Raw genomic sequence first — 26477 nt, forward strand, 5'->3', positions numbered from 1 at the left:
AGTCATGTCAAGTATATTTGTATAGCGCTTTTCACAATACAGATTGTATCAAAGCAGCTTCACAGTATTCAATTAAAATAATACAACAAGGTTTGTTTCTAGTGGAATTTATTGATTGATAAAATTAAATTAAATATCCCCAAAAATATCCCCAACTGAGCAAGCCAAAGGCAACAGTGGCAAGGAACCGAAAAACTCCATCAAGTGACCTAATGGTGTCCTAAAACTCCATCAGGTGACCTAATGGAGAAAAAAAAACCTTGGGAGAACCCAGGCTCAGTCGGGGGCCAGTTCTCCTCTGGCATTTATGAACTAGAGGCCGGATTGTAGTTTGAACTGTAAGATTAAAAATATTATATGAATGCCTGGCTGAAGAGATGCGTCTTTAATCTAGTTTTAAACTGGGAGAGTGAGTCTGAGCAACAAACAGTATCAGGAAGGCTATTCCAGAGTTTTGGAGCTAAATGTGAAAATGCTCTCCCTCCTTTGGTGGATCTGGATATCCTAGGTATGACCAAAAGCCTCGAATTTAGTGATCTTAAAGAGCGTGATGGATTATAGGGCGATAGAAGATCCGTTAAATAGACTGGAGCTAAGCCGTTTAGGGCTTTATAAGTCAGTAGCAATACCTTGTAATTAATACGGAACTTTATAGGTAACCAATGCAGTGATGATAAAATCAGTGTTATATGATCATATTTTCTTGATCTAGTAAGAACTCTAGCGGCTGCATTTTGGACTAACTGTAGCTTGTTTATTGAGGATGCAGGACAACCAGCTAATAAAGCATTACAGTAATCTAGTCTCGAGGTCATGAATGCATGAACTAACTTTTCTGCATCAGAAACTGATAGCATATTACGTAGCTTAGCAATGTTTTTAAGGTGGAAAAAGGCTGTTTTTGTAAAGTATGAAATATGATTTTCAAAAGACAGGTTGCAATCTAGTATAACACCCAGGTCTTTTACTGTAGAGGATAAAGTAACAGGACATCCTACGATGTTAAAGTTGTATTCTGAGAGGTTTTGTGGGCGTTTTTTTTACCTCTGTCTTGTCTGGATTTAATAAAAGAAAATTACGCGTCATTCAATCTTTTATATCTTTAACACACAGCGTTTTCATCCGGCCGTGATGAAATATATATTTGAGTGTCATCAGCATAACAATGAAAACTAATTCCATGTTTCCTTATAATATTTCCAAGTGGCATCATATATATTGAGAATAATAGAGGGCCCAACACAGATCCCTGCGGCACTCTCCATAGTTTACCGAAGTTATGATCGATTTGTATCCATTTAAATAGACAAAATGGTAGTGGTCAGATAGGTATGATTTGAACCAGCTTAATGCTTGTCCTTGAACACCAGTATCATTTTGTAGTCGATCTAAGAGTATTGTGTGATCTATAGTATCGAACGCAGCACTAAGATCAAGTAAAAGGAGGAGCCCGTATCGCGTGTGAAGATTCGGTTCCCAGATGTTATAACACTGGTAGCCACGAGAAACGGATGCTATTTCCTCAACATATTAAGTCGTGGCCACGAAAAACGGATGCCGTTCCCTCAACATATTAATTCGTGGCCACGAGAAATGGATGTCATTCGCTCAACATACGATCTCGTGCCCACGAGATATTATGACGTTCCCACGACTTAATATCACGTTCCCACGAGTTTATATGTTGTGGCCACGACAAAAACTCACCGTACTAAACTCAGCGCAGCATTGAGAGTAAATGCTGATAGGGAACAGGCGGTGTGCTGTTCCCTATCATGCAGGTGAGGGGTAGTTGTGGGTGCAGATGCAAAGTAAATTAATATTCAACAAAATTATTGATCTGACTGTACGGATGCTGTTGTATGAGAACTAAACTGAGCTGGACAATGACATAATTTTTTGCAGAACTGCTTTGTAGATGAAATTAACTAATTAATAATTGATGATCTTTACTACCGAACTGAATCAACACTGAACTGACTTTAGCTGAACAAAAGCTGAAATACATAATCACTGTTATCACTGTAAAGCTGCTTTGAAAGAATCTGTTTTGTATAAAGCGCTATTTAAATAAAGGTGACTTGTCTTGTTTTGTGAGATAAACTAATATTTCACGGCACACGTAGGTGAATTTATGTCTACACAGAAAAAAACCTTGTCTACGTTCTTCCCCGTTACGGTTTGTGTAAAGCCATTCATTAGTCTGGTTGTTTGATGAGAAAGAGATGAAAAGTAGTTGCAATAAACGCTTTAAGAATCCTTACAAGTGTAGCCATCGAAAACCAATTATCCGAAGGTACACAGACTGCATGGACCCGGACCATATGACTCTTGCAAAGTCTTCTGAAGTCAAATATTAATTAAACCATTGATGCACAAGTTTGAGAGTAAAAAAAGTCATTTGCATATATATATAATTATCTTATGGCCACCAAGACTGCATTTATTTATTAAAAACAGTAATATTGTGAAATATTTTTTCCATTTAAAGTAACATTTTTCTATTTGGATATACCTGTATTTTAAAATGTAATTGATTGCTGTGATGGTGATCCATTCCTTAGTGTCACATGAAAGTAATTCAGTATTATTTATTTATTTATCTTACTCACCTCACACTTTTGAATGGTTTTGTATTCATCAAATGACTGATGTTTTTATGTCCTCTCCACTCTTTTTGACCCCTCAGTACCCCACACTGGTTTGACCACGGCAGAGTACTACCACCAGATGGCCCTGCTTGCAGGTCACCGCAGCCCCTACGCTGACATCATTCCCTCAGTGGCATCCACAACAGGGGCTGCAAGCAACGCCCTGCACATGGAGTACCTGCAGGCTATGGAAAGTAAGTTTTCCACTTGCATACTCTTTTCTGATGTCTACAACGTCCACCTATCCTATCCACCTATCAGAGGGGCAGATTTAGGCTATATATTTTGACTATTTCTAACCTTAACCAATCAAAAAAGCAAAAGCTGCATGTTTTTTTTTTAAATATGTATATACTGTATGTATATATATATATATATATATATATATATATATATATATATTATTATTATTATTATATATATATATATATATATATATATATATATATATTTATTTATTTATTTTATTTTTTTGTCAAACGAGAGACTAGTTGTAAGTGGAACAAGTAATACATCTTTATTTCCTTTAAAACCATTCCCAAATAATTAAACTGGTCAAATTGATTTTTTTCTGAGAAAAAAATAAGTGTGTGTGTGTATGGGGGTATGGGGGGTTGGGGGGTTGGTTGGGGGGGTTGCACAGAACATATGCAAATGAGTTATTTTGAAGAGTAAATAGGAAATTAAAGGCACGGTGACTGAAGAGAGGTCAGGTGGACTGGCCCGTTAGTCTTTAATGAGAATGCATTTAGCCCGTCAGCTTCCCCACTCTGCCGTTTCTCACAAACTAATTAAAACTAGCCAAAATTGCATGGGTATCAGAAAATTAATTGCTATTAGGTGGGAATTGGAATGTCCCACTATTCATCACCGGAGAAATCCTTTCTACTGTGGCACTGTTTAAGATTAATAGACTGAAACAAAACAATTAGGGCCACCATTTTCAAATGAAGATGTCGCGTCCCCCCAACTTCAAATCGCCTGTGATCAGCCCTTGGTAATAACTCATCCTATTTTAACAATGTGTGTTCCATGCCAGCCAAATTAACACTTTAAAGCTCTCTTTTATGATATATAGACTCTGAGAAGGGAAGTGAATGAGGAGAAGTGCGTTATCTAGAAGCTTTTGTTAATAATGGGGATGGGATGGCACAGTCGTAGTTTAGAGCTCAGTTCACATCAGTGTAATTACTTTTAGAGAAGTACGGACTAATGAAAGAATGAACCTGTACTGTGGATGTGTGTTCAAGCCGTGCATTGTTCAACCTGTTAGCTTCTAATTAGCCAGTGTTGATTAGATTCTACTTATTACACACCTCAATTTGGACCCTCTGCAGGATGTAGATGGAATTATTGTTTTTTCCTCCACACTTTTTTGATAATGATGTTTGACCAAGCATGTAATATTTACTCATACTACAGGAATTGTCAAAGACTGGCTCATCTTCAAACCTAATAAAATATATAAATAAAAATATATTTGTATGTATATATGTTTTAGGCAATTTCTTTCTTTGGCTGTTCAACCATCATGGTTCTCAACATTATTGACTCCAAGGCCCCCCATTGTCCACAACAATTTACACAACTTTCTTTTCAATTTACAGAAATTAGTTGTGTCCATTTTTAAGTAACTAAAATAATTATAATTAAAATTTAAATAATTACATTTTAGAATTTCAGGAGTTTGGGGGTAAATTAAATATACATTTTTTAGTAGTTTAGCTTATTTTAAAGCTTGTTTTGTCTCATTTTAAATAATTTTAAGTCATCTTGATGCCTTATAAGTTTGCTGAGGCCCCCTTGTAGGCCCCGGCCAACTGGTTGAGAACCACTGTTTTACCTATAGCTTAACCAGTGTATGCCAGTAATAGACCAGATCAGTTAACTGCATATCTGGTTACATGAATATCTTATTTTCACCTTATTGACCAAGAAAAGGTGTTTTGGGCACATTCATGCAGGTTTTGATTGTTTATCCATCATAGTTCCAGTAGTCAAGCTGTTTAAACTTGCTTAGCTAGCCCATGCCAGTAATATACCAGTACTGCCAATATAATATCATAATAATAAGTCTGTGAAAACTTAGACCAGCTGGTGATCATCTTAAACGACCAATTAAATGTAAAATCTTCTTTTTTTATTTTATTTGCAATTTGCATTTTATTAACCAGTAAAGTGTATGTTTTGGGAACTTTCATACTGGTTTTGACTACCGACATTATTTGTTCTACCAATAGTTTTTTGTCAGAAATAAACAACATTGCTGATCTAAAACAAGTCCATCAAAACCTAGAAAAAATAAGCTGGTTTAGCTGGTGACAGCTTCAATTAAGTCAAGTCAAGTCATCTTCATTTATATAGCGCTTTTAACAATGTAGATTGTTTCAAAGCAGCTTTACAGAGATAAACGTATAATTTAAGGTAACAGAGATTGTTTTGGTTTTATAGCGGTTCTTTAATAAAGTTCTTTTCCAGCTAAAGTTAGTTTTGATTGATTCGCTTCCGTCGCAACGATCATTTGTTATTAAATTAGGGGCCGCTCTCTACACAGACTTTAAACGCGAATTTGTGATAAACGCTGATGGCGTTCACATGCGCATTAAAGGAACCGTATGTAAGAAATGTATTTCAATTAATCATAAAATGGCCCTGATATGTCACTAGACATTAAGAAATCATGTTCATTTCAAATACTTATATTACTGACAACAGTAGTCCGGCCAAGATATTGTCATTTAAAAGTGAAGTTGCAGCCCTCAACTGATGTTGATGTTGTCATGTTGTGTTTTGGCCTGATGCTCCACCCTCCACCTATCTACTAATCACGAAGTCAGTAGTGTTTCGGCATCCGGGTTGCCAGCTCTGCTCTAGTTACCACAACTGCAGCTACAAACGTGTCGGATAAAAAATGTCTAACGTTACGAAACCTAAAAGACCTCGTTATGAATCTGAAATACGTCGTGACAAAGTCCGAAAAAAAACGTACTGTGTAGGACTCGTCACTTGCCATTGGAAGCTCCTTGTAGCAGCCTACGTTCCTGCTGGATCCTGCAGCCTAACTGGCAACCTCGAGTCAGGGGGAGGGGGATGGGGATACACCGCTCCATAGATATCATATAATAAAGGATTTATTATGGATATCTATGCACCGCTCTACAGTAATTTGAAAGTGATTGCAGTACCAGTTTTGGCCACAATCTTACATACGGTTCCTTTAAGAATTGGTTTTACAGTTATGTGCGTTTGAATATATGTGCGCAGGTTTGTAATTCCCTACAAACCAAGCCTAAACAAAGTACTGGTCTTTCCTTATAAATTTTGATACAGAATTTTATTTTATTTTGTTACTTCGGGGTAGGTACGCGAAACGAATTTTCCCGACAACGCTTTATCTGTAGAGTGGGATTACCTATGTAAACCATCTTTTTGCATTCCTTGTTCTACCTAAGTTAACCAGCTCATATCATAAACAGACCATAACTGCTGATTTAAACTACTTGAGACCATCTTGGAGTTTATGCCAGTCCAAATTGGCCTTATAGACTGAACATAGTATTGAATATGAGTGTGAATTATATGTGTGTATAATGGTCATGCTCATGTACATATGGATTAATTTGTGTATGGGTGTGTAAGCTTGTGCATGTGTCTATCATCCTGTTGCTCAAGACTGGTTGCCCACGGAACCTAAGCAGGATTGAGCCTGGTCACTACCTGGATGGTAGACCTCCTGGGAAAACTAGGTTGCTGCTGGAAGATGTGTTAGTGAGGCCAGTAGGGGGTACGGCTCACCCTGTGGTCTGTGTGGGTCCTAATGCCCCAGTATAGTGATGAGGACATCATACTGTCAAAAAGCAGGTCCTGACTCTCTGTGGTCATAAAAGATCCCAGGATGTCCTTCGAAAAAGAGTAGGGGTTTAACCCCGGGCATCCTGGCCAAATTTGCCCATTGGCCTCTGTCCATCATGGCCTCCTAATCATCCCCATATATAATGATTGGCTTCTTCACTCTGTCTCCTCTCCCCCAATAAGCTGGTGTGTGGTGGGCGTTCTGGCGCAATATGGCTGCCGTCGCATCATCCAGGTGGATGCTGCACATTGCAGGTGGTTGAGGAGATTCTCCCTTCCATATGTAAAGCACTTTGAGTACCTAGAAATAGTGCTATATAAATGTAACAAATAAAATTATTATTATTATTAATTAAATATTATTCACGTTGTGTTTGTTGTGCTCCACACATCCAAAATCATTCAAAGGCTTAAATCACAGTTCTAAGCAGAATGCTAACAATGTAAAAAGATGTTCCAAATGTGTGAATACACACACACACACACACACACACACACACACACACACACACACACACACACACACACACACACACACACACACACACACACACACACACACACACACACACACACACACACACACACACACAGTGATTTAAATATGAATGACAGACCCTGTAATCACTGTATGTGTCAAAGTAGAAAGAGATGGAGAGAGTCAGAGAGAGAGAAAGCGTAATTTTGTTTTGTTTGCATGCTTTCTGTTAAAAAAGTACAGAATAACTGAAAGAAAAAAATATGAGTCACAAAGTCATTGTGTCACTCCATACAACAAAAGACCACCATTACCCCCGCACCCCTCTCTTCCCCTCCTCCTTTCACTTCTCCCTCCCTTCTTTCTTGTTTGTGACATCTGCCAATGAAAAGACAACAAAAGTCATTTCTTAATCTGTAGGTGCCAGTCATTGTGCGTGAGTGGAGGGGCCTGTCTGCGTTCGATCTGCTTTCTAGAGAAAGCTTTTCAAAAACAACTAGTGCAATTCCATTCAGTGTTGACACACTATTCAACCCAATTAAACATGATTCAATATCACACTGATGCTGCCAAAAAGCAGTGGGAAAAGTGTAGTCGAACTTGTTTTTACAGTGTGTTCAAAATGCATGCAATGCAGGAAATGCAATCGTTGTTGAAAGCATTGTCTATGATGAATAAATTACACATAATTAAAAAATAATAATATATGTAAAGCCCTCTGTGTGGTTAGTTCACAATAACAATATACTGTCCACATGAAAATGGAAATTTGTGCTCGACAGGCATGACTATAAAATATCTGGCTGACAGTTTATGGTGGTAATTCCCATATCTCTTCGATAGTAACAGCTTTTCTGAAATAAAAAATACAATACAATAAAATTAAGATAAAATACATTTTGACATTTGTGTTACTATTAGGTTTTACTTACTATGGTCTTTTTCTCTCTGTCTGTCTATCTCCCTCAGGTTCTCGATTTCCCAGTCCTAGGTTCACAAATCGTCCCAGCAGAAAACGACCCCTTCCCAGCTCCCCATGCCTGTCTGACCCCAGTTTTGACCTGCAGGCCATGATTCGCACCTCGCCCAACTCTCTAGTCACTATTCTCAATAATTCCCGCTCCAGCTCATCCACCAGTGGATCCTACGGACACCTCTCAGCCGGCACTATCAGGTACATACAAGAGTAAATAAAAAATATTTTTTTAAAAAAAATTTCAGAATTATTTCTGGCTGGCCATAAAACTGGATTTTACATAATTTTTGTTTAAATTTGTTTTTGTTTTTTTCGTACGGCATATGTCATTGGAATAGTTTAGTTTTTCCTTCAGGACAGATTATTGTGTCATTCACATCCTTTTGAGATGAGCCAGTCTTCGTCTCTCACTTGACAGGTTTTAAAATTATAGTTTACCCTAAATTTTTTATTTATTCACCTTCATATTATTCCAAACTTGGACCCTGTACCAAGTATGAAAATAAAGAGAGTGGTGTATATTGGAACAGACAAGAGGCAAGATAATGCGAGAGAGATTCTGAGAAAGAGATAGACAGGAAAAGCGACCCGTGCTGAAAGTGGACACTCCAGTACATCCTCAGCAGTGAAGTGATGAATGAACACTGGACGGCAAAATAAACGAGGGAACATAGAGAGCACTATTAGGAGGAAGCGTGTGAACATATTCCTCCCCTCCTCCCTCACACTCGTCTGTCTGATATGCATCACCTGATTAATGTTCTCTCCATCAGCTGAGGAGAGCTTTATCCTAACACTGCCGCTTCGCAATCGCTCATGCTGGAAAGGAGGAGAGGAAGGGGGAATGACAAATGAAAGGGTCATGAAGAGGGGGACAAGGGAAGGAAGTGAAGTCTGGGCTGAGGACAGTAACACAAGCTTTAATGGGAAAGAGAGAGAATCTGTTGTGGATGAAGTGAATAAAACTCACCCACTTAGTATGTCTTAGTTGAAATTCAATAGTGCTTCAACCTGATCTCACTTATATGAGGCTCAATTAGTTCGGTCAGTTCATAGCAGGAGTCCAGACAGATTTTAAGTGGATAATGAAGCACTTGTGACATCAGTGACACTGTTATTGACATATGAGCTAATCAATATTCAGATACTGATCAACCTAATGCTACTTTAAGCTGGGATATCTAAATGTGTCCCAGTCACAACACACTCCCATATTCCGACTTACTGCCTACTCTCTGCAGTAAGTGTGTGTGTGTGTGTGTGTGTGTGTGTGTGTGTGTGTGTGTGTGTGTGTGTGTGTGTGTGTGTGTGTGTGTGTGTGTGTGTGTGTGTGTGTGTGTGTGTGTGTGTGTGTGTGTGTGTGTAAACACACTACTTGCACTACTATAAAATGGTACAGACATACACCACTGTTCAAATATTTGGGGTCAGTAAATTGTTTTTATGTTTTTGAAAGGAGTCTCTTATGCTCACCAAGGCAGCACTTATTCGATCAAAAAAACAGTAATGCTGTGAAATATTATTATTTAAATTAACAGATATTATTATTATTATTTAAATTTAAAATGACAACTATTACTCCAATCTTCAGTGAGACATGACCCTTCAGAAATTATTCTAATAATTGGTGCTCAAGAAACATTTCTTACTATTATCAATGTTGCTGCACAATCCAGACCACTCACTTCAGCACACTACATTTCCCATCCTCTCTGGCTAACACATGTGCACACTCAACAATCACCACAACTGTCTGCCATCAGCCTCATCAGTTTCTCCATAAAAGCCAGCACCAAAAACACATGTGGGTCTGGTCGCGTTGTTCTAGGCTGAACTTCAACATGACTACCCACTTGTGGATTACCTACCTGTGCGATCATATCTTGAACTGTCAAGTCTTCAGTCTTCTGTGATCATATCCTCTTCCAGTCAGCCGGTCTTCCAGTCACCTGTCATCTCCACCTACAACAGAAAAGAACAGTCATTTTCCTGCCAGTTTCACCTTAACTATTTGCAATCCAGAGACACACCTGCTACCATCCTGTGTGTCATTAAATAAACTATTCAGATTTTACCTGTGTCTGCATTCTTCTGTTCCATGAAAGAAGACCAGACCTAAAATGTATTATGCAGCACGATTTGCTGTTGTGGCTCATGAGAACCTGGACTTTTTTTTTTTTTACCAAGACCTTCTGCCTTGCCGTCACCAGCCCCTTTGACGACGAGACCCTGAAGTCTCTGTTCTGGATCGGGGTGAATTACCATCACCCCGTAGACCTCCCAGACACCTCTGGACTGAACTGGAGGGACGCTATCATCTGGTGTCTGGAGAATGTTTACCCCCGGTCCAGAACACAGCCGGACACAGAGTCCGTTCCACGACCATCGACCACGAAGGAAACGTGTGACCCCCTGCAGACGGAGAGCTACCGTGTGACACGTCAGCCAGTGCCTGAAGATAAGAGGGCAGTGTGGACACTCGCCCCAGGAGAGGAGCCCCCAAGTGAGTCTGACCAGGGGTGTGAGCCCACGATATCAGTGGCCGAGGGAAATTTGATGAATTTTGAGACTGAGGACTGGCTGATTGACTTCAGCGCAGAGGTATCGTCTCCCACCCTATCCCACCCCATTTTGGATTTTTCATCGCTGTTCCTAGACAGCACAGACACCTGCATGGACAATGTATTGTTACATTCAACCCTGTCTACCTTTTTATCTGCCTCCGTCACCGCCCTGCTCAGCCAGTCCTCCAGCCCTGCCTCTGCTAGAGGTTGTCAGCCCTTCGCCATTTCCTGCAATGCCATCTTGGTCTGTGCCTTTGGACAACTGCCATGTCCTTCTCAGTCACCAGACCAGTCACCTCAGCATACTACGTGTCCCATCATCCTCTCTGGCTGCCGCCTGTGCACACTCAATTACCACACCTGTCTGCCATCAGCATCATCAGTTCCTCCATAAAAGCCAGCACTAAAAACACGTGGGTCTGGTCTCGTCGTTCTAGACTGAACTTTTACCGGTGGATTACCTACCTGTGCGATCGAGTCTTCGAGTTCAAAAGCATTTATTTGGAATATAAATCTTTTGTAACATTATATATGTCTTTACTGTCACTTTTTATCATCTGAATGCATCCTTGCTGAATAAGTGTCAATTTCTTTAAAAAATTAAATAAAATAATTACTTAACCCAGACCTTTGAACTGAAGTGTATGTGAAATGATTTTTTTTTCCTGAGATTTAATTTCCTCAGACAATTTTATTAATTAATTTGTAATGAGTACTACAACAGATGTTAAACCGGAGATGAGATTTCTTTTTAATTTTTGTTTTTGTTTGTTTGACATTCAGTTTTTGTAACTTCTCTATCAAACTGAACGATGTATCTACCAAAGAGACATAGTGTGAGACATAGCTAGCATCCCTGGCTATGTGTCACTCAGTTTGACATCTGCCATCCAGCACTATTAGGAAATGCCTTTACCTGGTGACTTTACCTATGTTTGGGTGGGGGTCTCAGAGAAAGAAAAGATGACAGAAATGTTCCTCTTTCCCACACTGAGAATGATTATCAGTGACTGTTTTTTGTAAGCTAATCAGTCATATCTCGTGTATACATGAATAGACAGACATGGCAGGCGAGGGTCCAAGCCCAATGAGTGATGAGACAGCTGCGTCAGCCACGCAGCGTCCAGCTACATTGATTTCCTCTCTGCCTTTAATAAGACCAGTAGATGTATGAGCTTGCATGGAGCGGCCAGCATGTCCCACGATGAATGGAAACCCCTATGAATGTCTGTTATTGAGCACCAGGGATTTGCCATTAAAGAGACTGTGGCATCTATAGAGGAGGAGGTGATATATGAAAGTTCAATAGTGTGCTTAAATACAGCTTTTATTCTCTACAGGTGATTCATAATTTATGCATGAACTATTGGAACCTTTCTTTAAAGGGTTTATAATTGTTGTTGTTTATATATTTGTTTATTAATTAAGATTAACAGTGTAGTAAATTATATTTGTATTTTTTGGGCTAATGGTAATTATTAATATTAATAATTGTATTTTATTGATAATATTATTTTATATTATACTATTATATTATTATATTACATTACCTACACTACCTTTCAGAAGTTTTTGTTTTTTTGTTTGGAAATTAATTATTTTATTTAGCAAGGCTGCATTAAATTGATCAAAATTGTCAGTAAAGACTATTCATTTCATTTAAAAATAAATAAAATAAAATATAATATATAAAAATGTCTATTTTTAGTAAATGCAGTTCTTTTGAATGTTCTATTCATCAAAGAATCCCTAAAAAATATTAAGCAGCACGACTGTTTTCATAGACTCTCAGGCACCAAATCAGCTTACCGTATTAGAATGATTTCTGAAGGATCATGTGACTGAAGACTGGAGTGATGGCTGCTGAAAATTTTACTTCACAGGAATAATGACTTGTTAAAATAGATTCAAATAATAAAACAGTCACTTTAAATTGTAACATTTCACAGTATTAATGTTTTTACTGTAATTTGATTATGCACAACAATGTAGCCTTGGTAAAAAAAAAAAAAAATTCAGAAAACATTAAAAATCTAATTATAGTGTATTATAAATAATATTAAATTACTGATATTCAATCAATGGTAAATTTTATATAAAGAAAATTTGTAATGTACCACATCACCATTTCACTCATTTGCAACATGAACTTTCTCATGGTTGAATCTTTCTTATAAGCTGTTGTTTTTTTTCCTCTATTTGTCTTTCAGCCCTGCATTGAGTTTTGCATATCCTCCGACGCCTGTAGCACTACAAATGCATCAGCAGCTGATCAGTCGGCAACCGGGTATCGTAGGTTCTGCGTTCGGACACAGTCCGCCCCTCGTGCACCCAGCTCCTGCCTTTGCCACCCAGAGACCTGTTCCTGGGATCCCCCCCTCCAGTCTGGCACCTACAGAACACTCCACAGCCTTAAATGACTCACAGGTCAGTTCTCAATACTGTATGAATTATTGATAGAAAAGATGGAGAGATGGCAAGAGATGATGGAGACGAGACAGTTTAACGCAAGCTGGATTTGAACTTGTGTTTCCCATATGAGCACTACATCTCGGTTTTATTGGAGCACGTGTTAACCGCCTTCACAAGTCAGTTAGAATACACATGCAAAGCTGGGAGAACTAAAATTAGATGAAGCAAGATTTTTTTCTTTCTCGAGTTTAAGCAACACAATGCATTTTTAAATCATTTAACATGATTGCTTTTGGGTGTAAACAGCAAATAGAATTTGTTTAGATCACACAGTGATTTTCCCCCTCAAGGCTTAAATTTATTCAGTGCTTATCATCACAAGAGCCAGCGCTATTTGTTATTGTGTGTGGCTCATGAAAACATGCACCACCAACACAGCAGCATATATAAACAGCTGAGAAAGTGTGGCTGCAGACAGGCCTCATGGGAGTTTTTCCCTTGTGTGCACGTAGTCTCTATGTTGTGTCTCGATGCAGAGAGCTGGTGAGCTTGCCTGGAAGGTACCTTTGAGAAATAACACCTAGCTTGTTAAGAGCAAAAATCCCACCACCTCCACCATTAATCAGACACAGATACATTCTCAAACCTTCCCTTTGAAGGATGAGCGTAAAAGTGTTTTTCTTCTTTCGTTTTTTCACCCAAGTGTGCTCCCATCCATTTATACTCACTGTGTTCGCTCGATTAAAATCTGCAGAGTGCATCTTGTTGTTTTTATCCATTTTTGTATCGATCCCTGTTTTTTTTTTTTTTTTTACTTTAGTAAGTTAACTCTTTGTGTTTCCAGAGATTGTCCCAATGCCAGTCTCTCCTTTCAAGCCATTACAGACCCACTACTCCGTCCCAACTGTCATCCATTTCCCCCGCCTGACCACAGACAGCAGCAGGCTCTTTAATAGAAGGGCATCATGGGACATTTGTCTCACCATGTGGTTGTAAAAGAACAATTAATGGAAAAAGAGAGAAGGTGTGAGCATTGCTCAATGTGACAGACAGAGAAATAGCAGACCACTGTTTTTTTTATTGCATTTCTAAGCTCTCAAGGAACTTTTTTTTATTTTAGTTTTATACACTTCATATGGTATACAATATATATTCCTAAGATTGTCTTTAAAATGTATTCATAAATTGCATAAATTCATGAATACTTGAGCTTAAAAGGGATAGGTCATCCAAAAACAAACATGCTGTCATAATTTACTTCAATGATTTGCAAGGTTTGAACGGGTGTTTTCGGCAAGTTAATGCACTGGTCACTCTGCTAAATAAATTATTTTGCAATCCAAAAAGGGTTTTGAACATCTAAGTAAATATATTTGGTTTAATCCTTGACTGAATCCCTGTGCCTTTACCAAAATGTCAGACTCATCTGCTCTATTTTCAATACTCAATGCAAAACAATTAGTTTTTGGCTTGATTTTGAGTAATATCTTCCAATTTTGTACATGTATGCTCATTAAAGAGTCACAATAACGTCAATAAGTATTCCACACGTCTCCTGTATTTTTTTGTGATTTAAGAGCAAAGGAAGCTGAAAGCAGTTAAACGCTCTGCTAGAGGAGTCTGGCAGGATAAACCTTCCTTCAGAGCCAAGGAATCATGCTCTCTCATCCAGGGAATGTTACTTTTTTCTCTCCCACCGAGTCCTTCTTCTTTACTGGCTCTGGTCAGTCACAAGGGACTTCCTCTGGCAGAGAGAGAGAGAGAGAGAGAGAGAGAGAGAGAGAGGCAGTGAATGAGCGGATAGAGTCAGAAGAAGGGATATTGCTGTTCAGGGAGAAATTGAGAATAATGTCTGTTTCAACATGTTAATTGTGTTTGTTTTTGTGGGGGTTTTGTTTAACAAAGTGGATTTGTTATATGTATGCGTATTATTACACTAACAAAGAAGATCCATTTTTTGAGAATAGTACAATGTTAAAATCAAGCTTTTTTGATCTACCATCGCAGTACTGTGGTATTCTCTAAAATACAGTGGTAATATACTTTTTTTTCTTTTTTTTTTGGACTATAGCAATACAATAGTTTTTAGTTCAGTTATGTTCCATGCTAGTCCCTTGTGAAAAAGAAGTGTACTTAATATTATTGAATGAGCACTTTTAGTGTGCATCAAATTTCAAAAGTATATTTTTTAAAAACTAAAATTATATATATAGATAGATAGATAGATAGATAGATAGATAGATAGATAGATAGATAGATAGATAGATAGATAGATAGATAGATAGATAGATAGATAGATAGATAGATAGAGACCATGGTTACAGATTAGTGGCGGGCCGCGGGAAACTTAAACAAAGGAACACAGGAACTGAAGATTTACAAACTAAAAGTCCATGAACAAAACTAAACTGCACATAATGGTGACAATATCTATGTTTCTTAACACATGTACCCCCGGTTTCACAGATAAGGCTTAAGGTAGTCCGAGACTAAAATGCATGTTTGAGCTGTTTTAACTGAAAGCAACTTGCACTGACATATCTTAAAATATGTGCCATTGTTTTGTCTCAAGATGCACATCATGTTTTTTCTAAGGCACATTTATAAAAGTTACTTGAATGTCCTAATTGAACTAAGGCCTAATCCTGGCTTAATCTAAGCCCTGTCTGTGAAACCGGGCCAATATAAAGTTAATAAGTCCTACTTAAGTTGGTCAAAAAAAGCACTCTAAAGTTCAGCTAATTGCATTTAATACAAATTTAACCTATAATACATTTTCATTTAATTGCAATTAGCATGCAGTTAAGTGTCTTAAAACATTGTTCAGTTCACTTTTAAGTATATTATTTTTAAAGTAGAATATTTACGTACTAATAAGTAAACTAAAGTGTACTTCTTTTTCACAAGGGGGCACAATGTTTTCCTTTGATGGACCATGGTAATACTATTTTTTTTTTAAGTATCTTGGAGAACCATCTCATGAATGTGAACATGAATATGGTAATCATTCAGCCTCCAAAATAAAATTGGACCTACATTTATGATGATGATGATTATACTCTTTATGTGGTAACTTATTTGTATGTGTGTTTTTTTAAAAATATTTATTTCTAGACTAAACCCACCAGCGAGTCAGCTGTGAGCAGCACAGGTGATCCCATGCACCACAAACGCTCTAAACTCAAACCAGATGAGGAGCCACCCAGCCCCGGAGCTGTTAGCATGCAGGTATGCATCTTTACACAAGTGCACATGCATACACATTGGGCTACACACACATGCACACACAGCAAGAGCTTTGGGACCAATTATGTTACATACTGTAAAGCTATTTATTTGTGTGTTTGATTTGGTCGCCTGTTGTGGCACTGCTTCAGATGCGATAAGCCCCATTGATCTCCACAGCTTCAGAAGGAAATTGTTTTTCTTTTAATCAGATGCTTAACTGAATGGAAAAATGAAAGAAAAATTAGATGACACATTTTACTGACACATGGTTGGGCGACTGCTGAATTGAGTAAAAAGACCTCTGTTTTTATTGTTTTTCTCATTTATTTTCTCTCACTTTGTAGTCCAAACAGAGCTAAATCAAATGTACTATATAACCTACATTTGACTGCAGGCCTCTGAATTCACAAAGCCTGGTTTCCATTTCCAAACCTGTTAACACTTCTAGAACTTATAAACAATCCCCAAATCTGCATAATTTGTGGCACCTAAAAAGCAAAGTGGTTTTCCCAGGGCATTTTTCCCTTGATAAAAAGAACAACATCCCTGTAAAGGCATACAGCTAAATGTTTCTCAAGAGGTATTCCAAATAGCAGATCCATTTTTATTAAATTTAGCATTGTGTTTATGATTACAAATAAGCTCATCTAGCTGTCATGTACTCCAAATAACATCATTTATCATACACCGTCTCATCTGCACTGTTGAATAACTCTCATATACCAGGCCACACATATAATTTTTTCACACATAGTAATTTCCTTCACATCACGCTGCAGTAATACACATTAGCGTTATATTTGTATGTGTTTTCAAATGTGTTTTCATTATTGACCCAAATGCCCTCACCAATTTGCTGCATGCGTTTGTGCAGGAGCAAATGGATGGAATGACTCTGGTAAAAGAGGAGGGCGATAAAGAGGAGGGCAAGCAAGAGCCGGAGGTAGTGTATGAGACCAATTGCCACTGGGAAGGTTGCTGCAGGGAGTTCGACACCCAAGAGCAGCTTGTGCACGTGAGTGGACAAAACATCTGTGTTTAATCTATGAAAATGTTGAGTCTCTTAATAGAATCATTTATGATAAGGGTCTTAAATAGGTGGAAAAGACACACATTCACACCTTGAAAGCCTATATTTCGCTTCAGACATCCCATTTGTCACAGCCACTCCCAAGCTTGGGCATAGATTGAAGGGACATGAAAGCCCACTTCCTGTTGAAAATACACCACTCTGTCTCCCTTAACCACTTCTCTCTGGACAACACACACACACAGCCATTCTTTTAACAGCTCTTGTCTCCTATCATCCACACAAACACACACATTCAAAGAAACACACACCAACCCCAAAGGCACACATCTGATAGAAAGATTCCCAGTTCTCCATGGCTGTCTATTCTTACTCTGACATGGCAATCCATGGCAATCCATGGCGGCCATGCAAACCCCTATCTATAATTGAAAGCCTCCAGTTGGAATGGCCTGCCTCCCACATTTGAAGGCCTGTGCTCAAAGCTTGAAGATCTTGACAATTTCTTGACTGTGTATTTGAGAGAGGGATGTGCACATTGTTCGCTATATATCACAAATTTTTTCTACGTTTTAGAAAAATCTTGAAATCAAAATTTAGAATTTAGTAATTGAGTGGTAGATAAATTACATGTAATAATTATGAATTATGCATAATTACATGTAGCTAACCCTAAACCAAACCCAATCCTAACCCTAGCCATATAGTTAATTAATATTACTCAGTATTTAAATGTATAAGTTACATTGTAACAATGACAAATTTTCACAATTTTCACAATCTTCATTTAGCTTTTTTTGCTAATAATCCTGAGGTATCACAGATTACGTTTTAAAAAGTATAAATATGTAGTCTTCATTTATATCAGGTAATTAAAACATATAAATGCATATATACAATGTATATATAATAATAATAATAATAATTTTTGTTTGTTTGTTTAAAATAGTTTTAGTGTATCACATTGTAGGATAGATTAAATATCATATCAACAACCCAATGAGTATTATTTTATGAAAAAGTGAGTTTTATTCTATTCTAACTCTTTTACTTTCCTCCATTAGCATATATTTTTAAGCACTGAAAATGAAATAGTTTCTTAAATCAACATCTGATATTCCTCAAATCACTGTGATATTCATCACTGTCTCATAAAAAATATGCTTGTTTTCCAATTCTTTTGCCTTTTTTCAATTATTGTGTTTTATTTTGCCATAGCCACATGCTAATAAAAATATTTGCCTACACTCTAATTCATTCTCTCCCCTCTAATTCAACTGAGCAAAGGATGAGGCTTCTTATCGCTCTTTTCTCAGTAATAGGATGAGAGCAGTGTGTGGACCACAGTGAATCTCATCCAACAAAGAGTGGAGGGGGGGGGGGGGGGGTGTTATTTCCATATATCAAAGATATAAGACCCCTCCCCCATATCCCACGACCTCCATAAGATTGTTTGGTGGGAGAAAAAAAAAAGATTCCAAATATTCCGTTCTGTTCACATTTTCTGTTTACACTTTGGAAAAACAAATGTTTTATTAAATAAATGTTTATATACTGTAGATTTATTAAGCTAAAAAAAAAAAAAATGTACAACCGCAGCACAGAAAAACTATATCCCAACCTAAAATTAGACTGTGATATGTGGGGGGAAAAAAGTAAGATACATTAGCATAGAAACAAAACCACTGAGCCACTGTGATATTTTAGAACAATCTTAACGATATAAAAACTGCCAGCACATCAGTGATGTAAAACATGCTCACACCATGACACATTTCTGCGCTTTTTTATCAGCACAGCTTAGCACTCTCAATAAGATAAACATCAAATCTCTGCAACTTAGCGCACTTATCTGCTCTACACAGTCAGCATATACCAATCGAGTGTCAAATTGTACTGATTTATTTCATTATTTATCTTTTTTTGACTTATCCCCGAGAGAAAAAAAGAAAAAAACACCTTATTAGTTTACCCCCAATCAGGTTACCTTGGTTCTCTCTCAGTCTTTCTCTTTGCATCTCACTCAATAGGGGTACTCTAGTTCATAAGGGCTCTTTAATGTTAGCTGATGCGTGTGGGTTTGCTAGTAAACAAGGATGCCCAGTGATAAACGAAACAGAGACATATGAAATATCTGTAACCCCAATAAAATGGTGATTTTGACCTGTTATAGTGTCCTAATTTTTTAGATAATCTGCTGAATTGATATTTGATTTGTTGTAGGAAACTACTATTTTTAATTATTAACTCATACCAAATACCAAAAGTGTAATATTTAGCCTTTTTACACTTTAGAGTCCATTTGTACTCTCATTTGGCTGTTTTACTAAGAGTTAATTTTAGATCCTCTTTCTCTCTGACTCCGTCTCTCCCTCCACCCTCAAGGTGGTTTTGACTGATGGTGGCGCTGTGGGGTGGTCTATGTCCTTGTGTGTATATGGTAAGAATAGCACTTTTAAGCTGCTCTGTGCTCCTCCCTGTGCTGGGGGAGATAAACTTGGGCTGAGTGGGAAGGCGGACCCCTATCTGGCTGCTGGCAAGGACCCTTTAATTGGCAAAATGTAGATTTTTTTTGATCAGGCAGAGGATTAGACACCTTATCTGTTTGGAGTATCTTATGCGGAGATGAAAAGCTGCGCTGAATTACACATGCCAATTGACTCCCTCCGCACACATTACTAATGCTCTCCATCTTTTTATGCCTCTTGTCAGCTTTTCCTCCTTTTTTCATTGCGCTTTAGCAACTGACGTGAAAAAGAGAGCATGATTTATTAGTATGTATGTGATAACGCTAAATGCTGTTGCGGATCCCGGAGCTTTGTGAAATTGCCGTGTAAACAGGCACTTTTCATGTGTGGCTGCATTTTAGGCCATGGCCTAGAAAAAGTAACCAGATAAGAATACAATACAGATGAATTTAAGAGAGCTTCAAATTAGGGCACTCATTCACATTAGGGTTGTAAGAAAATATTGATACACAATTCTCAAAAACACTGTATCAATATTTAATTATCTGTTTAGATCCAAGATTTGTGGCAGTGGCTTTGTTTTGAGGTTTAACTCCAACTGCAATATGGCAGTGTTGTTATCTCAGAGTGTAAACTGTCCCTTACGAAAAAAAGTTCATTTTATGAAGTACATTTTATGTAGTAAGTGTACTAATATCAATGTACTAGTAGTAAACTTGTAAGTGTACTATTTCAATACTGCTTGGGACTAAATTGGCCCACTTTTTAGTATATAAAAGTATATGTTTAAGTGTACTATAAATGCACAACTAGTTCACAACTAAGTTTTTTTTTTCATTTGTACTACATATGTACTAAAAGTGAACATAAGTATACTAGTAGTTTACTATTTTAATACTTGTAGTAAATTTATTTAGTTTATGAAAGAACACTTTGAAGTATACTCTCAGTAAACTACTAGTTTAGTAGTTTTATACTGCAAGTATACTTGTAAGCTTTGTTCATTTAGGTATACAGTAAATGTTTTATACTTGAAATATACCTTACTGTTCTTTAACTCTTTCCATTTTAAAACATTTTATTCTAGCCTCATGTGTCCATTTTTAATCAACACTTGAATGTGGGTAAGTTTCAAAAAAAAAAAAAAAGCAACATTTTAAACAAAAAGCTGAGAAAATCGCATTTTTGTCAAAGACTATATCCGGATCGGATTCAGAATGATAATCAAAACATGATAGATCACGTCCATGAACACCCCCAAAGCTTCACAGTCATTTCTTCTTCATGGGTTCGACATTTCATTCGGTAACATTATATAGGCAGTTTTGATTTATATAATTGATATATTGATTTTATATAAAGTTATTGTCTTTCAAAAGTAAGAGTCGACTCTTGAGTCAATTAAATGAAACGTTTTTCAAACGAGTCATAAGCCGTTTCGTTGTGACGTCAAGACGAAACATTAGATTATTGCCCGCCCATTTATTGCGTGCGCAGACACCAGGAAAAACTTGAACCTCAAACCAGCAGCTGATTCCTGTGGATACTGGATAGCATCATGTCGAGAAGACGGCGCTGTGCTCTATAATGTGAAGGTAAAGCCAGTTTTTTTTCACTGCCCAAGGACGAGCATGTGAAGAATCAGTGGTTAAAGTTAATCTTTACCACGATATCACAGCAGTATAATCCTAAACTTTTGCTGTGTTCCCTTTATTTTACTGAGGACTGCTTCTCAAATCTCAGAGTTCAATGCAGGATTCACAAACCGCTTGCTCTTGAAAGATGGTGTTCAAAATACTTAGTTTTGAGTTTTATATTGTGTAGGTCTCCTGCTAACTGGCTAACTCACGTTATTACTGTCTTACTGAAATACTTCTGCTAATCAGTTGTGGGCCACGATTACCTATAACTGTCTATTAATGCAGATTGTCTGTCGTTCTCACTACTTTGAGGAAATATTTGTTTTACCAACGTTTATGTTATATAAGATCATTCACTCTAATATTACTGTTATTGATACAGTTTCCACATGTTCACCGCAATATATTAGAAAAATACTCTGTAAATAAATTAGTACAAGTAAAATAATCGGTTTGTTGATGGACATGCACTTGTTAATGCTGATGGTGAGGAATTACAGTTGCAACATCTCATAATGTGCCTCAAACTGAGTAGTGTATCACTGAGAAATGTCCTGCTTGAGTCGTCCTTGCAATGGAGGTTCGGGTTGAATAACAGTTCTTCCAATGTTTCATCATCGGACTCGCGCTTGCATTGATATGGTAAAATCGACGTCATTGTTCGTTACTGTGTTTAGTTTACGGTGCAGGAAGCCTCAGGACAAGCATAGCTGACGTTGTTATGGCAATGGGCGGTTTTGTTTTCGACGTGCTGTACACAGTATGCCAATCACAACAGACTGAGCTGTCTGGCCAATCAGAGCAGAGTATATCGCGGAAAGGAGGGATTTAGAGAGATTGATTCATTTGACGAGTCGTTTGAGAGTCATTGAAAATGTGATGATGTGCAAATGTATATTATGAGGAAATTAAACAGTTTTTTTTTTTTACCTTTGATGCATGTAAACATGTTGTAGGAGAGTCCATAACAACATTAGGAAACTTTAAAATAGCATAATAGGGGCCCTTTAATGGACCCGTTATTTTACATTTTCATAAGCAATCTTCTATCACTTGTTTCTGCTTTTCTTCACCTGTGTTTTGATCCAGAGATTCTGTACTAGAAGATGCATAATAGCGCCCAACATGTGACAGTGAAAACATGGATAGCCGGAACATTCAGTCAATGGCGGGGAAAGAGTAATGTAGTTTTTAAGTAAATTCATTTGTACACTACTTTGTACGCTTACATTAGCATTGGCAAATCCAGCTCACTAGTTACTACCATCGATATATACATAGATGCCTCATTAGTCTCAGCGTACCGCCATATTGGAATGGTCAAATCCGGTTGGTGACTACTCAAGAGCAAGTTGACTGTGTATCTGCGACCTAGTTATTCACATATATGAATATCTATATCTGCAGTAGACATTAGCAGATGATTTTACCGCATGTTGTTTATCATTAATGTGATAATTCTGCATATGAACATTGCATATTGAGTTATACATAAAATTACAAACCAGCATATTCTCACCTCTGACAGGTTATCCCATTTCATCTGGAATTTATAACTCTGTGGATTTTACAGCCATAGGCTGCACAATGCTGTGGCATTTTTGATGAAAATGTATTGATTTGTTAGTGTGAGTGATGAACAGTGTCATGTTAACCATTCCAAGATGGCGCATCAACGTGTCTGGAGCGATCAAATGTGGCATCTGTGTACATATCTATGGTTACCATCAATGAAGAATAAAGAATTATACCAGCTCCCACCACGGTGTACAGAGCTGAAGAAGTGTGGACTTATTTTGGCTTCTGGCACTAAGGAGATTGACAAAAATGCTGTTTGCAAAATAAGCCATGCCAAAACCAAATACTAAGGGAACACATCGAATCTAAGAGCACACTTAACATCTCGGTGCCATCCACTCTGCTGTGGCAACGTTTAGCTGAATATGTAAATATGTTCTGTGCACTTTTATTGAGTAACACAACAAAAATGACGGTGAATAGGAAACAGCAGTTAAGAAAATATCTGATCATAGCAATATGGATATGTTTCCACGAGTTCTGCAATTCGACACTCAGGTCAGTTTATGTTTATTATATAGCACTTTACACAATAGATGGCATTAAAGCTAGCAGCTTTATAGTGTCAGTTTCAATTAGAGTTACAACTCGCTATTATAAAGCAGTTCTTTCGACATGACATCACACCAGTTCAATCTTCAATTTCGCTAAATGGTGTTATGATGTTGGATGTTACATGGACTGATAAATGCAAATGTAGATCCCACTGTTCTGATAAAATAAAAATAATTTTTTTTGAAAAAATGGAGTTTTATGCATATGTATTCTTTATGACAGTTTTCCTCAAATTTGATCCCCTCCCTAAAAAATAAATAGTATTGTAATATATTGTATCGTAAACCTTGTATTGCAATGCGGATTGTATCACCAGATTCTTGCCTATACACATCCCTAATGCACGCGTGCGCTATATGATGGAAAGCAGTAATCTGAAAATATTCAACTTCACACAGGCCATTTTGCTCTATAGTAATGTAAGAAAGCAAAACATATATATCTGGAGCTATGCCCCAGGGTGCATTTGTTTGTATTTGCATGCAGCAAACAAATAAAAGTAAGCATCTTGTTCCTTCCTCTGAGTCTGGGAGTCCCAGTGGTTGCTGTTGTCCTGTACCATGGCAGGCCGAAGATGAATAGATCTCTCCTCAAAGCTGCACGTGTAGCATCAGCACCTGTTAGTCTATTTCCCTTGGCTGCAGCCTCGTTCACTTACAACAACGCCATCATCCGCTCAATAACCATTGCCATTACATCAGGCCATTAGGGCATTAGTGTCACCCCCCAAATCACTTCCCTCGCTTCCTCTTCCATCCTTTTATCAGCGTGGCCAGGTCATGCATCACGCACGACAGCATTAAGCTCATTTGTACAGGCGAGAGTACCAGCATTCAGGGATGTGTTGCAATCTCTCTCTGCTGCTCTTTCTCTGTGTTATCGAGCGACAGGGCCGGCAGACAGATCACATGCCACAGGGAATCCCACTTGGAGCGAGGAATAAAAGGAAGGATGAATGAATGAAAAGAATAGTTTTAAATCGAGTCGTCTGCAAATAAATCAACAAATATTCATTAATCCAAGCGAATCTTCTCATGTTAAGGGTTTTTAGCTATGCTTAGAATTGTTTGGAATCTGTGATTTCTACAAATTTAGCAGATATCTGCATACATCTTTCAAGGATCTGAAGACTTCAGCTATAAAACATTATCTTTATTTGTCTGTTTAAAAAAGGGCTCAAGCCACCTAGGAGTTAATAATTAACTTTGGTACGGTTAAAACCTCAGCAAGGTTTGCTTGTGGACAACTCAGAAGCTGAACCCTTCAGAGGGAAGCCTACCGCCAAATAACATTCAGAGCCTCTACAATAATCTTAATCAAACAGAGTGGTCCTGACTGAAATTAGTTTGACCACAAGGTAAGCCGGACCTGAACAACAATAAACAATAAAAAGTTGATGAGCACTTGTAAGGGGATTTACAAATACTGTACAAGAAACTCTCATTTAAATGGAGTACAGAGCAGAGACAAAGTACGCAACTTCCTTACTTGAGTGAAAGTACAGATACTACTGGTCAAATTTTACTCCATTACAAGTAAAAGTTGTAAAGACCAATTTTTACTTATGTAAAAGTACAGAAGAACTTGCTTTTAAAAGCACTTGAGAATCAAAAGTAAAAAGTAAATGTCAATGCATTGTGTTATTATTGTTGCATTGTTACAGTACCTTATGCCTCTGAAGCAACCTAGTGAATACACCTACCAGTAAGTAGTAACTGTGGAATTAAGTGCTTTTAGAATGTTACAAAACCTATAGAAATTAAACATCTGAATTGACAAAAAAGACAGCCATAATTGTCTTTTTTATTTTATTTAACACTCCTACCACCCCCACAAAAGAAGTACACATCTATGTGTACTATCCATTCATGCACATTTGAATCAAGTGGTCTGTAAATTAAAGCTGTATTACTGACCAACAGCAATACTGATTTAACAAAGAGCAAAACAGAAATACTTATTTGCCATGAAAATAAAACTTTAAAGGGATAGTTCACTTTGAAATTAAATGTTGGTATGTTTTAGCTTACCTCAAGGGCATCCAAGATGTAGGTGTCTTTTTTTCCGCAGTAGTTTCAATTTTGATATTTTTAGGTCAAACCGTTCTTGTCTGTCAGTCATATAATGCAGGTCGATGGTCACTGTCTCAAAGAGCATGCACAGAGTCCAAATTAAAACAATTCCCCATCGTAAGTACACATTGATGGCCCAAGACACGGGCGGGTATAGATATATACACTAGATGTCGCATTGGCTACCGCTCGTTTCGTGTCTTGGGCCATCAATGTGTACTTACGATGGGGAATTGTTTAATTTGGACGATGGGGAATTGTTTTAATTTGGACTCTGTGCATGCTCTTTGAGACAGTGACCATCGACCTGCATTATATGACTGACAGACAAGAACGGTTTGACCTAAAAATATCAAAATTGAAACTACTGCGGAAAAAAAGACACCTACATCTTGGATGCCCTTGAGGTAAGCTAAAACATACCAAAATTTAATTTCAAAGTGAACTATCCCTTTAACTTTAAGTTCTACAAGAGGGATTACTGATAGGATATCAGACAAAAATCCAATCACGTTTTAGCAAAAAAAAAAAAAAAAATCATGCCCTGACTAACATTACTTTCTACTCAAGGGACCTTAACAGAAATGTAGTGGAGTAAAAAATAAGATATTTGTCTTTCAAATGTAGTGAAGTTAAAGTAACAAGTTTCCAGAAAAAATAATACTTAAGTAAAGTACAGAAAAAAGTGAAAAAAAAGTATAAAATGTACTTTGTTACTGTCCACCTCTTTTACAGAGAAATTTTTATTGGTCATAACTAGCACAGACACTGGACAAAATTGAAGGCAAAAATTACACTTTTAGTGTGCATGTGCCGACTTCCTGTGTTCAAGCACACTATGGAGTTACTTTTCGGTTACACTCTAAGCGTTTGTGTCAAAAGTGAATACTTTGGGCTTAAGAAAGCATTTCCATACACAGCGTTTTATGGAAGATGTTTTATGGAAACGAACGGAAATTTGTGACACAGTTAT

The 26477-nt window shown here is 37.5% G+C and overlaps 1 protein-coding gene across 1 annotated transcript in view; it reads left to right on the forward strand.

The window, feature by feature from the left end:
- gli3 (GLI family zinc finger 3) overlaps positions 1–26477 on the forward strand; it is a 181699-nt gene that overhangs the window by 144825 nt on the left and 10397 nt on the right. Inside the window, exons 6-10 of the mRNA XM_082183977.1 lie at positions 2690–2845; positions 7951–8155; positions 12732–12948; positions 16048–16161; positions 17036–17176. Coding sequence (XP_082040103.1) covers positions 2690–2845; positions 7951–8155; positions 12732–12948; positions 16048–16161; positions 17036–17176 — 833 coding nt within the window. The remainder of the gene's footprint in view (positions 1–2689; positions 2846–7950; positions 8156–12731; positions 12949–16047; positions 16162–17035; positions 17177–26477) is intronic.

This window comes from Leuciscus leuciscus, assembly GCF_965113295.1.
Source record: "Leuciscus leuciscus genome assembly, chromosome: 11".
Lineage (NCBI taxonomy): Eukaryota > Metazoa > Chordata > Actinopteri > Cypriniformes > Leuciscidae > Leuciscus > Leuciscus leuciscus.